Genomic DNA, 13048 nt, shown 5'->3' on the forward strand with positions numbered 1-13048 from the left:
AACTGTAAGACATTTTCAGGGCATTAAAATGTCTTCTTTCAAACACCTAAACAAAACAGATTAGTACAAAACGATACAGCATTTATCGAAAAGATTTTTTTTTAACAAGCCAATCTTGATTATATTTTATTGCTTTACGTTGTTCTTTGAGGGATGGTTTTCATATACATTCCGCGCACATTCCTGGATGTACATTTTTTTTTTTTCTGTCAAACCCTGAAGTGATAGACGGCTCTAAACCGCAGTCATCAGAGCAGCAAATAAACCCTGATGATACACAGACGCCTGACAAGTTGAAAGAAACCTCAAGTCATTAAGAGGAGAAACACAGATGCTCCTTCGCAGGTGCTTTTGATGGTACAGTTCCTTTGTAAACATCCACTTCTTTAAAGTTTTGTTGTATCACAAAAAAGAAAAAAAACCAGTTTATTCTGATGGAAGGGGCATCAGTCACAAAACTTGTATAATTGGAAGTTGGAAACATGGTGCTAAATAGAGTTAGCTATGGAAAACTCTTCGTTTTGGTGAAGCATTACAGCAGGAAATGTGGTTGTTTGTATGCTATAAAATAAAAGCTCCTGACTCCTATTATTTCAGTCTTCAAGCCGCTCACAGCTGCTTTTCTCCCTCTGTCTGCTGCAGACATAGACGAATGCACCTTTGCAGACATCTGTGTCAATGGCCGCTGCCAGAACATCCCCGGACTGTTCAGATGTGAATGCAACATTGGTTATGAGCTAGACAGGAGTGGAGGCAACTGCACAGGTAATGGAAGACTGATGAAAAAAATAAATAAAATAAAAAAGCAGTTTGGGAAAGGCAATGAAATGGAATTTATTAATGAAACAATTAAAAGAATGTGCACTTTATGTCAATAATTTGTTTATGTTTTGTTTTTCCAGATATAAATGAATGTGCAGACCCAACCACCTGCATTAATGGAATCTGTGTCAACATCCCAGGAAATTACCACTGTAACTGCCCACCCGATTTTGAACTCAACCCCACAGGGGTGGGCTGTGTAGGTGAGACTCAACTTCCCTGTTTGCTCTCCGCTTTTTATTCTTTGACGATGGCTTCTTTGGAGTAAATGTATGTTTGTGTGCGTGCAGATACTCGCTCTGGGAGCTGCTACCTGAACGCTCGCGCTCGGGGAGATGCATCGGAGAGCTATGAGTGCTCCCAAGAGATTGGAGTTGGAGTTTCCAAGGCATCCTGCTGTTGCTCTGAGGGCGCTGGCTGGGGATCTCCATGTGAAGCCTGTCCTCATGTTAACTCAAGTGAGTCAGCACTTTCAAAGGGTTTATTTGCCTTTAGTTTTTGGCTCGGCAAAATTGCTATGTTTGTTGTCTCTTGTCAAAGGTGCAGAGCCAACGCGAAGCCTCAGTTGGGAATGATTAATGCACTTGCTGGCCACCACAGCTAAACTGATATTAAATGTCAGAGTCAATTTTTGAAAATAATTTTATAGAAAGCTGCTTCTAAGAAGAATCATGTCTACATTTCATTTATTTGTTTTATTTTCCATTCAACCATTTACAAAAACCAGCTTCATCTTAATGTGGGTTGCTGTAGCCTATCAAATAACTTTGTGAAAAAGCAGATTTTGATCTTCATCAGAAATCCACATGCAACTCTACACATCTGTTCTTTTATTGTGGAAGCAGGTGGAATGCTCCAAAACAAGCCATATGTGCAGAGAAAACATGCACATTTTATGCTGAAAGGTCCCAGCTTGGTTTGAGTGAGAGAAAGTTATGCTGCTCTACCTTCATATCTCTATTGTGTGTTAGTTCTCAAAAGCTGCAGATTGGAAACCATAAAAACTATATCTGCTTTTCCCGCCAGTTTGTAAAATTTACTTAAAAATGTTCCCATTTACCCAAACAATGTTATGATTAATATTCATATTAACAAGAACTTGTTTCTGAAGAAGAGTTATATATGTGGGTCATGGAGTTGGGACACCAAACAGAAGCAATGGAGGCGTGCTGCCTAACTGCTTGTGTGCTCACTTAAAGTCCCACTTCAATAATTTTTCTATCTATTGTAAAAGCGTTTTAATTGTGATTATGCCGTTTTTATTAAAAATAAAAAAAACCTGCCCTTTTCTAGGACATAGTTTCTGCAGAGCGGCAGTAGTTCATCAGAAATTCGCCTCTGAGTTGTGGGCAGGACTGTTGGCGTGGAGTAAGCCTGTCCCAACTTGCTATCCTCACTTTGTTTACTCTCTCTCCCACTACCTTACAGCCCCTCACAACTCCAACCTAACATTAGCGGTGCAACAAAAACAGCGAGCGATATTGGAGCCATCCAGTCATAAAGTTTTGCTCCAGATTCCAGCTCAGATGAGGAAAACAAAGACGTACATTAATCTGTTTGTCTGCAACTGGATGCATCAGAATGAGCAGAACAGAAAGCTTGTAGCTTGCCGATTGTAGATTTTACATAGCAACTACATGCTTTTTCCAATGAAATTTTTACATCTGCTCCTGATTCACAATGATTTGAATACAAAAAATCACAGAAATGCAACTTTAATCTTTATTGCATTTATTTATGTTCTCAACTGTGATAAAAAAAAAAAATGCCACAATAACATGTTAAAACACTAAAAGCAACATTTTTATTGAAGTGGGTCTTTAATCTACATACCCACTGTCAACAAAATCCGATTTTGACCTAAAATACTTCCTGCAGTCAAAAATATTCACCCCAGAGTTGTGCAGAGCTTAACTGCAGCCGTCCATCTATTTCTGTGATTGTGTGTGCACACCTCTATATTGTTCTTCCATTTTTGAGTTGCAATAGACAGGGAGTTTCTTGCTTTTTGCTCTGTCTTGCATCACTAATGGTGAATTGTATCTAGCAGAGACTAATGGAAGCTTTTAAAACTGGAGGATCAGATAGTTTCCATTTCTAAAAGTTAGGGCAAACACTTGAGCATAACTCTGACTCACACTAATTCCAGGGTGACAACTCCTCTGATAGCTGCTTTTTGTGCAACTTAGGATAAACTGTCCTGCTTCTAATTCCTTTTAAAGTGCTTTCAGGTTTTCTCTTTCTGTGACAGTGACCAGTGACATTATAAAGCCTCCTGAGACATGAGTCAACCCTTCTGCCAACAAATAGACTCACATGTTGCCTTCTCTTGTCATGCGATCAGAGTTTGCTGGTAAACATGAGACAACCTTTTCCAGCTTAATTGCTCACAGATGGTTCATATCATCACAAGCAGTGACTCATCCTTTTCAAGAAATTTCAGTTAGTATGACAAAAGTCGAAAATATTTTTTTGACATTGATATAGTGAGTAGTCATTTCCGGTGCAGCAGATCAGACTGTAAAAAAGGAACATTTCACTCATCGTCATGAATTATGGATTTGGCTGCATTATAAGTGTCAACATCATGCATCAACAAAAACAAAAACTTGATTTTGGTCTGTGTGAACCTTCTTAGTTGTTTACTGTGATTTGCTCTTCTGTGTTGCAGCTGGGTACAAGACGCTGTGTCCTGGAGGAGAAGGCTTCAGACCCAACCCTATCACTGTCATTCTGGAAGGTCAGGCCGGGACATGGCATCATGTGTGTGCAATTATAGACACACACAGCCACACAACTTAATGTTTCTGGGTTTTTTTTTTTGTTTTTTCTGTGGTAGACATCAATGAGTGTCAGGAACTGCCAGGACTGTGCCAGGGCGGGCAGTGCATCAACACCTTCGGCAGCTTCCAGTGTGAATGCCCCCGAGGCTTCTCCCTCAATTTTGACACCAGAGTGTGTGAAGGTATTAATCACTGGATTACATTTATGTGCAGCCTCACAACCACATAAAGACACGGGTGACCTATCCCCCTCGATTTCTTGCCCTGGGATGTTTCTGTGGAAAGGAAATCGAGTCCATCTGTTGAGCTCTTCATATCAGAAAAGGGGAAAAGCAGAGAGAGTAAAATAGCTCAAGCTCACTCTGTTTTAAGATGTGTCTGCTCCAGTTCCCGTGTGTCACAAAGGATGATGTGTGCGGAGGGGTCTGGCTCTGATGTGGCCGGGCCCTCCTTAAGGAAGTACTATGAAAACAAGAGTGTTGGACTGGAAGAAATAGAACCGCAGAGTAGAGGAGGAGGAGGCCTGGAGAGTGACATCTGGCCAAAGGCTCTTTAATTGGTGTGTGATTGTTGGCATGAGGACCAATCAAGTCATTTTTCTGTTAGCTGGGAAGAAGGAACTACGTGCTGTTTGCTGTTGTGCAGTGATGTTGGTAAGACAAAAAAAAAAAATCTAAGAAAACACAAAAAGACCCATTAACAACAATAATGTGAATTCCACCAAGCTCTCTTTTTTAGAATTGAATTCAGATAATACATTAAACCTTTATTGACAAAAAACTAAAACATTCAAACATTGGTAGTTATCAAAGTATGTCAACTGTTGTGCCTCTTTGTGTATTTAAAACCATTGCGCAAAAGTATATATTTTTAATGTGATATAATTAGATTTTTTTTTTTTTACAACAAAAGGGTTTTTGATATTCATTTAACATAAAGCTGATTCTGTGATAGAGGGGTGATCTGTATCTTTGTAGTTTTCTAGTAAATAAAACACATTATACATTTAAAAAATGTAATATAAAGGAGTATTTAGTTAAACTTTTTTTCATATTAAATATTCCAAATTGTTTTGATGGGCTTTAAATTTGTACATATCTCGATCCGAGTTCATACATAATTATATATATGTATATATTTTATACTGTAGTTCAATTAATTTATAAAAAAAGTCATTGCTAATGCAAGTTGTCTTAAAGCACTACACAAAAGCAGAAAATATCAGACCAAGCTTTAATGATTATGACTGTTATAAACCATTCACTGCAGATACTTCCAGTTAGGTCAGATTATTCAACATTAAAGGATTTTTGGAGTAATCCCCATTGAGAGCAAGCTACGGGTGAAAAGGAAAAACTATGACATTTAAACATTTGCAGTATGTCTTCATATCATTGAATGTATAAAAGAACTGAACCGAGTAAATGTGATGTCACCCATAGAAAACAACTTTCATTTGGCTCCAGCAAAATGGCAAATTGAGTCGCCATCTTTTCACAATAAGGATGTCGCCATCTTGGAACCAGAAATTGTCAGTAAGCAGTTACTGGTACGAGAAGGTCTTAGTCAATATTTCTATGACGACCATTCTGGCCAATCAGAAGTGAGATTGTTGGAGGTCCGCACCCCTACCACTCAACAGAATCTGTCAATCAAACGTTTCAAACGTTTGAAAAGAGGCATCAGATTTATCAGTTTATAACTAAAATAACTTGCTACAAAGGAAAAATATAATGAATAAAATAGGACTTGCAAGTACATGTTAAAAAACGTCGCAGAGCAAGAATGGTTATTCTGACAAATAAGATGACTGAGTAGTAGTTGTTTATTTCTCTATAGAAGTCGATGGGATTTTGGCTTCTGGGAGCAGGCGGGTACTTCCTGTTTGGAACTCAAGGGTAGAGGGGTCACTTAGTCCAGTCATCATATACAGTCCATGTTTCACATGTAACTGCTTTTTTTGGCAACCATCAGTTTAGATAAAGTGGTTTTCAAAGTTACTCTTGAAAAAAATTGGAAAACCAAATGTCAATTTTCAAACCTCCTGCAAGACTAAAGTATCTCACACAGTGAAGGAACGCTTAACACTGTATCTTGCGGTTTCACAATAATATATTTTAAAAGTTGAATAAATACTTATATATCTCATGCACAGTATGGTTAAATTGAATGTCTGGCTCATGCATATGTTTTCCTTTGTCTGAATGCAGATATTAATGAATGTGAAAATCCAGGAATTTGTGGTCCAGGCCAGTGCTACAACACCATCGGAAATTACACCTGCATCTGCCCTGCCGACTACATGCCCGTCAATGGAGGGAACAACTGCATGGGTAAGCCTGAACACTTCATTGACTGACTGTACAGAGCGGCAGAATATCACCGTCATGCAGAAACAGTTGTCTGACTGTAATCTCTATGCCTATGCACAGACATGAGGAAGAGCTACTGCTACAGAAACTTTTACTTGGACAATGGGACATGCGATGGGGAGCTGACCTTTAACATGACCAAAAAAATGTGCTGCTGCTCCTACAACATCGGTCGTGCATGGAACAAACCGTGCGAACAGTGTCCTGTTCCCAGCACCGGTGAGGTCTCACACATGTGGAGCATAGAGCACAGCTTCAGCTTTCGTGTTTTCATACGATTTACTCCCTCTCTCAGATGAGTTTGCGATCTTGTGCGGCAGTGAAAGACCAGGGTATTATATCGACATCACAACTGGACGGGTCATTGGTGAGATTTTATCTCTCAAGCTGCAGATGATATAAGGTTTGACCTTTTTTTTCATTTGTATTCATCTTTTTTTTCAGACATTGATGAGTGCAGGGAGATCCCAGGAGTGTGTGAGAATGGAGTGTGCATCAACATGATCGGCAGCTTCAGATGCGAGTGCCCCATTGGCTTCATCTACAATGACAAACTGCTCATTTGTGAAGGTAGCGTTTTTTAGGTCCTATAAAAAGTTATTTCCTCTTAAAACAAAATTGGTTGGTTAGTGTGTCTTAGTAAAAGTGTTGTAACATCTCTGTTCCATTATCAGACATTGATGAGTGTCAGAATGGCCCGGTGTGCCAACAACATGCAAATTGCTTTAATATGCCTGGAAGTTTCCGCTGTGAATGTGAAGCTGGATATCGCTTAACCTCCACTGGGCAGTGTCTAGGTAAGATGCTTAGCTATCATATTTAATGTGCTAAGAGTTCACTTGTATGAAACTGACGTGATGTTTAGTGGCCAGTGTATATGCATTCTGCAGCTAATCAGTCATAATGTGTAAGGATCCTGGGGACAAATGGTGAAAACATTTGCTAAGATTAGAGAAAAACACACATAGCCCCCCACATTTATGCCGAAGATAAAGAACTTGAGATGTTGATGGGGCAGTTAGGCTGCAAAATGTGGTTTCATGGTGGGCTTTTATGAAGTAGGGGGAGAATGCAAAGCATGTGTAGAGCTGTTAAACATGTGCAGCAGCATATCTGCAACATGTTGCTGTCAGTCTGGAGAGTCCTAACCGATAAGCGAATGTTAAATCAACATCCTGTTTTGCTTCCTGCTTTTCATGCGAACAGTATGAACAAAACAGGCCGGGACTCCAGAGAGAGAAACACCACTGTTCCTGGCAGTCACAGTGACCTGCTATAGGGACACAGAGGGCTTTGGGGTAAACATAGAAAACAATTTAATGGGGATTTTGCAATTACTTCATTATGTTTAAAATGTTTGTTTTTAGACAGTAAAAAAATATTCCACATTATTGTCAATTTGAAATATTCATAGTTTCTAATTCTATCTTAAAGGCTTTACTTCATGTTATTTTTTCTCTTTTTATTCAATGTATTTTTTAAATATTTCAGTAACTTCCACAGTCCATAAATGTGTTTGCCATGCTGATTTGTCATTTTTGTTGTCCTGAAAGGGATTATTAGTCTATTTGTTGGTGGGTCAACAGGTATAATCTTGTTGATTCACATTTTTATATTGAGCTTTACAGACTAAAATGTTACCATTAGGGAGAAGTTAAAATAAGAGAACACACTAGATTTTGAGATTTTAAAAACAATCTTTTGCATCTAAATTTTAACATATAATTCTTTATTATAATTGTTTTGTTTCCAGATCGTAATGAGTGCAATGAGAACCCTGGTGTGTGCAACCCGGGGCAGTGCATCGACACGCTGGGAAGCTATCGCTGCCTCTGCCCCAATGGCTACAAAACAACCAAGGACCTTTCAATGTGTGTTGGTAAGCCTTTTTGGTTTCTGTTTGCATCTGTTCCCCCCTAGATGAGTAAAAGCAAAATGCATCAGTCGATGTGAAGCTATGAGGGTTCTCTGGTGTTTCAGATGTGGACGAGTGCGAAAGACAGCCCTGTGGAAATGGAACGTGTAAGAACACCTTGGGATCCTACAACTGTCTGTGTTACCCTGGTTTTCAGAACTCGCACAACGGCGACTGCATAGGTGCGTGAAACTGCGAGAAAAGGAAAAAAGGAGGTGCTAGAAAGCTGCAGCAAGTCTGACGTACTGTTGGATGTGTTTCCACAGATGTTGACGAGTGTTCGACTCAGAGGGGCTTGTGCCGAAATGGCCAGTGCTTGAACATCGTGGGAAGTTTCCTGTGTGTGTGCAATGACGGCTATGAGCTGTCATTAGATGGCAGAGTGTGTACAGGTAAGAATAGTTTCTTTTTTTCTTTTGTCACCTGGAATGCTCATTTTTAGATCTGTTTTTTAATTTGTTTTTTCTCGCTTAGATATCAATGAGTGTGCAGTGAATCCAGGCACATGCGGTGCAGGAACTTGTGTGAATATGGATGGATCTTACAGGTGTATCTGTCCACCTGGCTATTACCTGCATGAAGAAACATGTGAAGGTAAATGTGTGACAATGGGCACAACATTTTAAAAAAGTGACATCTGCTTGCTTGCAACATTTGTATGTATTCTTGTGCAATGGATTCAGAATATACAAGCTTTAGAGAGAAGAAAGTAGGGCGCCCCATACTTCACACACACGCCCCCTTTTCTTCTCTCCACACGTGAGTGAGCCTGAGCCAGGAACACTTGGATTGTTTAAACAGCCAGGCAGATGAAGAGATATTCAGCAGACTTCGGTTCATTCCTGCTTTGTGCTCTGTTCCTGGAAACATGGAGAAATAGCAATGAACTGCTTGGGAGCAGAAGCAGCAGCTGTTCATTTAGATTTAGATTAGATAGGCTAAGAAACACAAGACAGTGAGACTGTCCCAGACAATAACCCTTCTTGCTTTCCATTAGCTTTTTATGTCACATTGTATTAGAATCTGAGGCATTGTTGTTAAACATAATCCCTGCACTTGGGATAGTTAAAAAAATGCATGCCATTCATTTGTGGACTCTCTTTTTCTCATCAGATATTGACGAGTGCTCTCAGTCGCCTGAAATCTGCACATTTGGAACCTGCTCCAACACTGAGGGCAGCTTCACATGCCAGTGTCCTGAAGGCTTCCAGCTCTCTGCCTCCGGACGCAGATGTTTAGGTAATTGTGGGTTAAGTAGAAGGAGAAAAAGAAACTATAAAAGTATCTTATGCATTAATTTTAAAGTGCCAAGTGGACACCAGCCAACAGGCAGTGGCATGGACTTTTCCACCTCTTTCATGATAGCACACTTTGTTCCAGCTGGTTTCAGTGTTGCTGCCTCAACAAGGCCAAGGGTGGCTCTGAGCAGATCGCTTTTCCATTTCCTCACTTTTATGTGTGTTTATGTGCTTGCAATATGGTGCGTTTTAATGTTGGGTGGGGGCACGCTGAGCCTCCTGCTAGGGAGTTCCCTCTCCAAACACTGAAGTGATGACTTCATCAGTTCAGTGAGGCAGTTTACAGTTTGCATTTCACTTTTCTCTTAAGTCTTCGAAATGCTTGGCTGAAGGTTGAAGGAGAAACTGGAGGAGCTGGGTGGAGAGGGAGTTACATTGTCAGTTAACGGGTTCAAAGTTTCTCAACCAAAGCGAATACCCTGAACTTATAGAACATTCTTCAAATTGAAAATCCTCCTTCTATATCCATCAGACAAAAATCAGTCTTTGTAAGGAAAAGAGAGACAGCCTGTGTTCGAATTGCCTCCCTTTACTACAAATAACTATGTTGTGTGTGACTATCACACTTACTATTTTTTTTTATATGACATCACTGGTTTTCCCACAGTAAAAAACTAATACATATGAACATTTTAAATTGACTATTAAAGAATCCTCTGTCTTCTGACGATGAAAACTTGCAGTTTAATAAAAAAGAATGAAAATACCCCTTTCCACATCTGTTGCAGGGCCACAATCACACACACATCCACGCCTAGGGACAATTTAGAGTAACAAAGTAACCTATGAAGCATGTCTTTGGTCAGCGGGAGGAAGCCAGAGTCCCCAGAGAAAACTCATGCTTGCACAGGGAGAACATCTAAACTCCACACAAAAAGATCAACTGGTGATGATTCTGTTTTAGGCCCCCCAGCCGGGACTTGAACCTGGGACCGTCTTGCGGTAAGGCAAGAGTGTTAACCACTGTTCCATCATGCAGCATGGGCAGAAATGATGGTGGCTGAAAATCATTATCCAGAAGGACGTCCAGAAACTGAACATCGACAACTCAGCTGGCAGACAAGATAGCAGCTGAAAAATTAATAGCCAGAAATGGAAATTGCCAAACATCATTAGCTGAAATTCCATAAGATTTCAGAGTTGTAGATGTTCAGGTTCTGGACTTCCGTCCGGATAATGATTTTCAGCCGTCATCTTGTCTGCCACCAGGTCCTTGCAAGTCTGGGTCAAGTTTCATCTTGAGCTGTTCCACATTGACTTTGGTAGTTTTAGAGGGGGCGGCTCACCCTTAAAAGAAGTGGTAGCCTAGTCAGCAATTTTTCTATCATAAATATCTTTACTTTACCAATCATTGACTTTACTTTTAATGAGCAGCATTTGCTGGGAAAGAAGGATTACATTCACTACAACTTTGGCACCCGCAGAAATGATTTTCTTTTAATGTATTTACATTGGAGGCTGCTTGTTGACGATGGTGATTAATACACATCAAGGAGGTCTTGGTTCAAATCCCAGCGGCTGCCTCACTCTCTGTAAAGGTGGGCGTGTTCTCATAATGAACGTGTGGGCTTTCTCACTCCCACGCTTCAAAATGACTAAAAGGTTGTCCCTGTCCAAAATGTGTGCTGCCTATGACAAAGACAGCCAGAATAAACTTTCACAGACCACCCGTTTTAGAAAATGAATGGTTGATATTTATATCAATATGATGTAACACGTCATTTTAGTTGCAAAGATTATTTATGTCCTACTCTTATTTGACTGCCATTACTCTCCAATTATTGGAATGTTATCAATTAAAGTCATAACAGTTTTATATTTAAGTCATGGCTACATTGACATTTCCATCACCAGTTTTAGTGTTTGCCAAATGTTAATGGGTTAAATTGTTTGATTGTCAAAGGTTTTCATTTTTTACATTCTAAAACATTAATTTTCCCCAGATTTTTTTAAGTAAATTTCTTACGCTATGGATTTCCGTGGACAAGTCACAAAGTGAGAGTAAGGTAATTGTGGATTTGCTTGTGCTGACATTCATCTTACTCCAGCTGTGCACAGACAAAACATCCATCTCCTCAACCAAAAGGCTGACAAATGGGTTCAATGGTGGAAAGTAACATTATGCTATTTGACGCTCTCTTTGCAGCGCCAGGTGTTCTTGTATGTGATCTTTGCTTCTGAGCCAGGTGTGTGTGTGTCTTTATGTGTGATCTATGGTGGCAAGACAGCTTATTTATGTAGAGTTCACTGAAGGCCAGTGCTAGCAGGAGAGCACAACCATATGCTTCCCATTACAAGGAAGTGCCTGCTCAGTCCTGGAGCAAGAAAATACTAATCTCTGAGCATAGAACAGAAAAAACATCCTTCTTAAAAAATAATACAAGTATTGAATGTAATATAAAGAAAAATCCAAATAACTCTTCATTGCCAGTACTATATTTTAGCATTGACATACCTTTACAATGGAGTTGTCATCCCAAAAGCTTAACTTCAGTAATGCATCAACATTTTTTTTTTTGTAATTGATTGTAAGGAGTCAACCAAACACTGAGCCATACCAAACAGAAAGTTCCTGAAATTAAATTGTAGGAAGTAGAGAGAAAGACCTTTGACTGAGCTAACATTTTATCAGATCAGGCCTTATTCAGATTACAGGTGCTCAAGGAAAGCAGGTTAAGCTTAATTTTGCCACACACCATTATTGCGGCAATGGAAACAGTTTTCATAGCCTATATGCCAAAGTTGATTTCCTTAACAGTACCAAAAGCTCTAACATCAGACATATTGTCATCAAAACATGACAGAGATTCAAAACACTCTGGTTTGGCAAATTGACCATGAGAATTATTTGTGCCTTCACGATGTAATAAAACAACAATCTGGCTGCGGAAGTGAGGCAAACTCTGGAACCCCACATTCAGCAGAATGAGGAAAGGAGACCACAACCCCAACTTCAGCAAAAAATGCATTAAATCTTCCATTTTTTTGGGGGGGTCTCTGGAACAGTATCAGGTACATTGTCAGCATTGGAAATCACATTGACGGGTTTGAATCCCAGCTGGGTCCTGTCTGTGTGGATCGCACATGCGGGTTTTCTCTGTTCACTTTAGCTTTTATTCATTAGCAAAAACATGTTTTATAGATGGGTTGGTGTCTCTAAAATATGTTGTAGGGGTGAGTGTGTGTGTATAGTTGTCTGTGGCCCTTTGATGGACTGGCAATATGTCCAGAATGTACACTGTTGTTTCCCTATAATTCTTTTAACAATGTCAGTGACCCTACTAAAGATGAGGCGGAAACTGAAATCAAAACAACTGATGGATATATTTTACAAGTATGATGTTGATCATGTTGTTTTTTTATGAGCTCCTTGGTTTACTTTGTGTGTATTTGTTTTTATTCACAGATATTCGTGTGAACTATTGTTTTACCAAGTTTGAGAACGGCCGCTGCACGGCTCCAAAGCCTCAGAACACGTCTAAGGAAGCGTGCTGCTGCACTAGAATGCCTGGTCAAGGTTGGGGAGATCCATGTGAAATCTGTCCTCCTAAAGACCAGGGTGTGTATTACTTTCATTCCATACTGAAAACACAGCTGCATGAGTGGAGGTGGGTATAACTGACACAATTTGTTATAAATTAAGAATATTAGTTACTTTTAAATAATAATTCTATTAAAAAAAATGATATTTAAACATTCTCTCAAGGAAAAGTAAAAAAAAAAAGTAACAGACGAAAAAAAATGTATTGTACTACTTAAAGGTTTCATCACAACATCACATTTTTTTTTGCTCAAACATTAGAAAAATATAAGAAGATGGATGGATGGATGGAATAATTATAGCAAAAAAGGCTATTA

The 13048-nt window shown here is 39.4% G+C and overlaps 1 protein-coding gene across 4 annotated transcripts in view; it reads left to right on the plus strand.

Moving 5' to 3' along the window:
- The window catches only part of fbn1 (fibrillin 1), a 66849-nt gene that overhangs the window by 37512 nt on the left and 16289 nt on the right, over positions 1-13048 (plus strand). For all 4 annotated transcript variants that reach the window (XM_036217481.1, XM_036217484.1, XM_024295278.2 and 1 more), the window contains exons 36-51: positions 643-765; positions 903-1025; positions 1113-1280; positions 3494-3562; positions 3662-3787; positions 5816-5938; positions 6038-6196; positions 6273-6344; positions 6422-6547; positions 6652-6774; positions 7731-7856; positions 7958-8074; positions 8159-8284; positions 8367-8486; positions 9006-9131; positions 12597-12749. In XM_036217481.1, the coding sequence (XP_036073374.1) occupies positions 643-765; positions 903-1025; positions 1113-1280; positions 3494-3562; positions 3662-3787; positions 5816-5938; positions 6038-6196; positions 6273-6344; positions 6422-6547; positions 6652-6774; positions 7731-7856; positions 7958-8074; positions 8159-8284; positions 8367-8486; positions 9006-9131; positions 12597-12749 (1980 nt within the window). The remainder of the gene's footprint in view (positions 1-642; positions 766-902; positions 1026-1112; positions 1281-3493; positions 3563-3661; positions 3788-5815; positions 5939-6037; positions 6197-6272; positions 6345-6421; positions 6548-6651; positions 6775-7730; positions 7857-7957; positions 8075-8158; positions 8285-8366; positions 8487-9005; positions 9132-12596; positions 12750-13048) is intronic.

The sequence above is a fragment of the Oryzias melastigma genome, linkage group LG3 (genome assembly GCF_002922805.2).
Source record: "Oryzias melastigma strain HK-1 linkage group LG3, ASM292280v2, whole genome shotgun sequence".
NCBI lineage: Eukaryota > Metazoa > Chordata > Actinopteri > Beloniformes > Adrianichthyidae > Oryzias > Oryzias melastigma.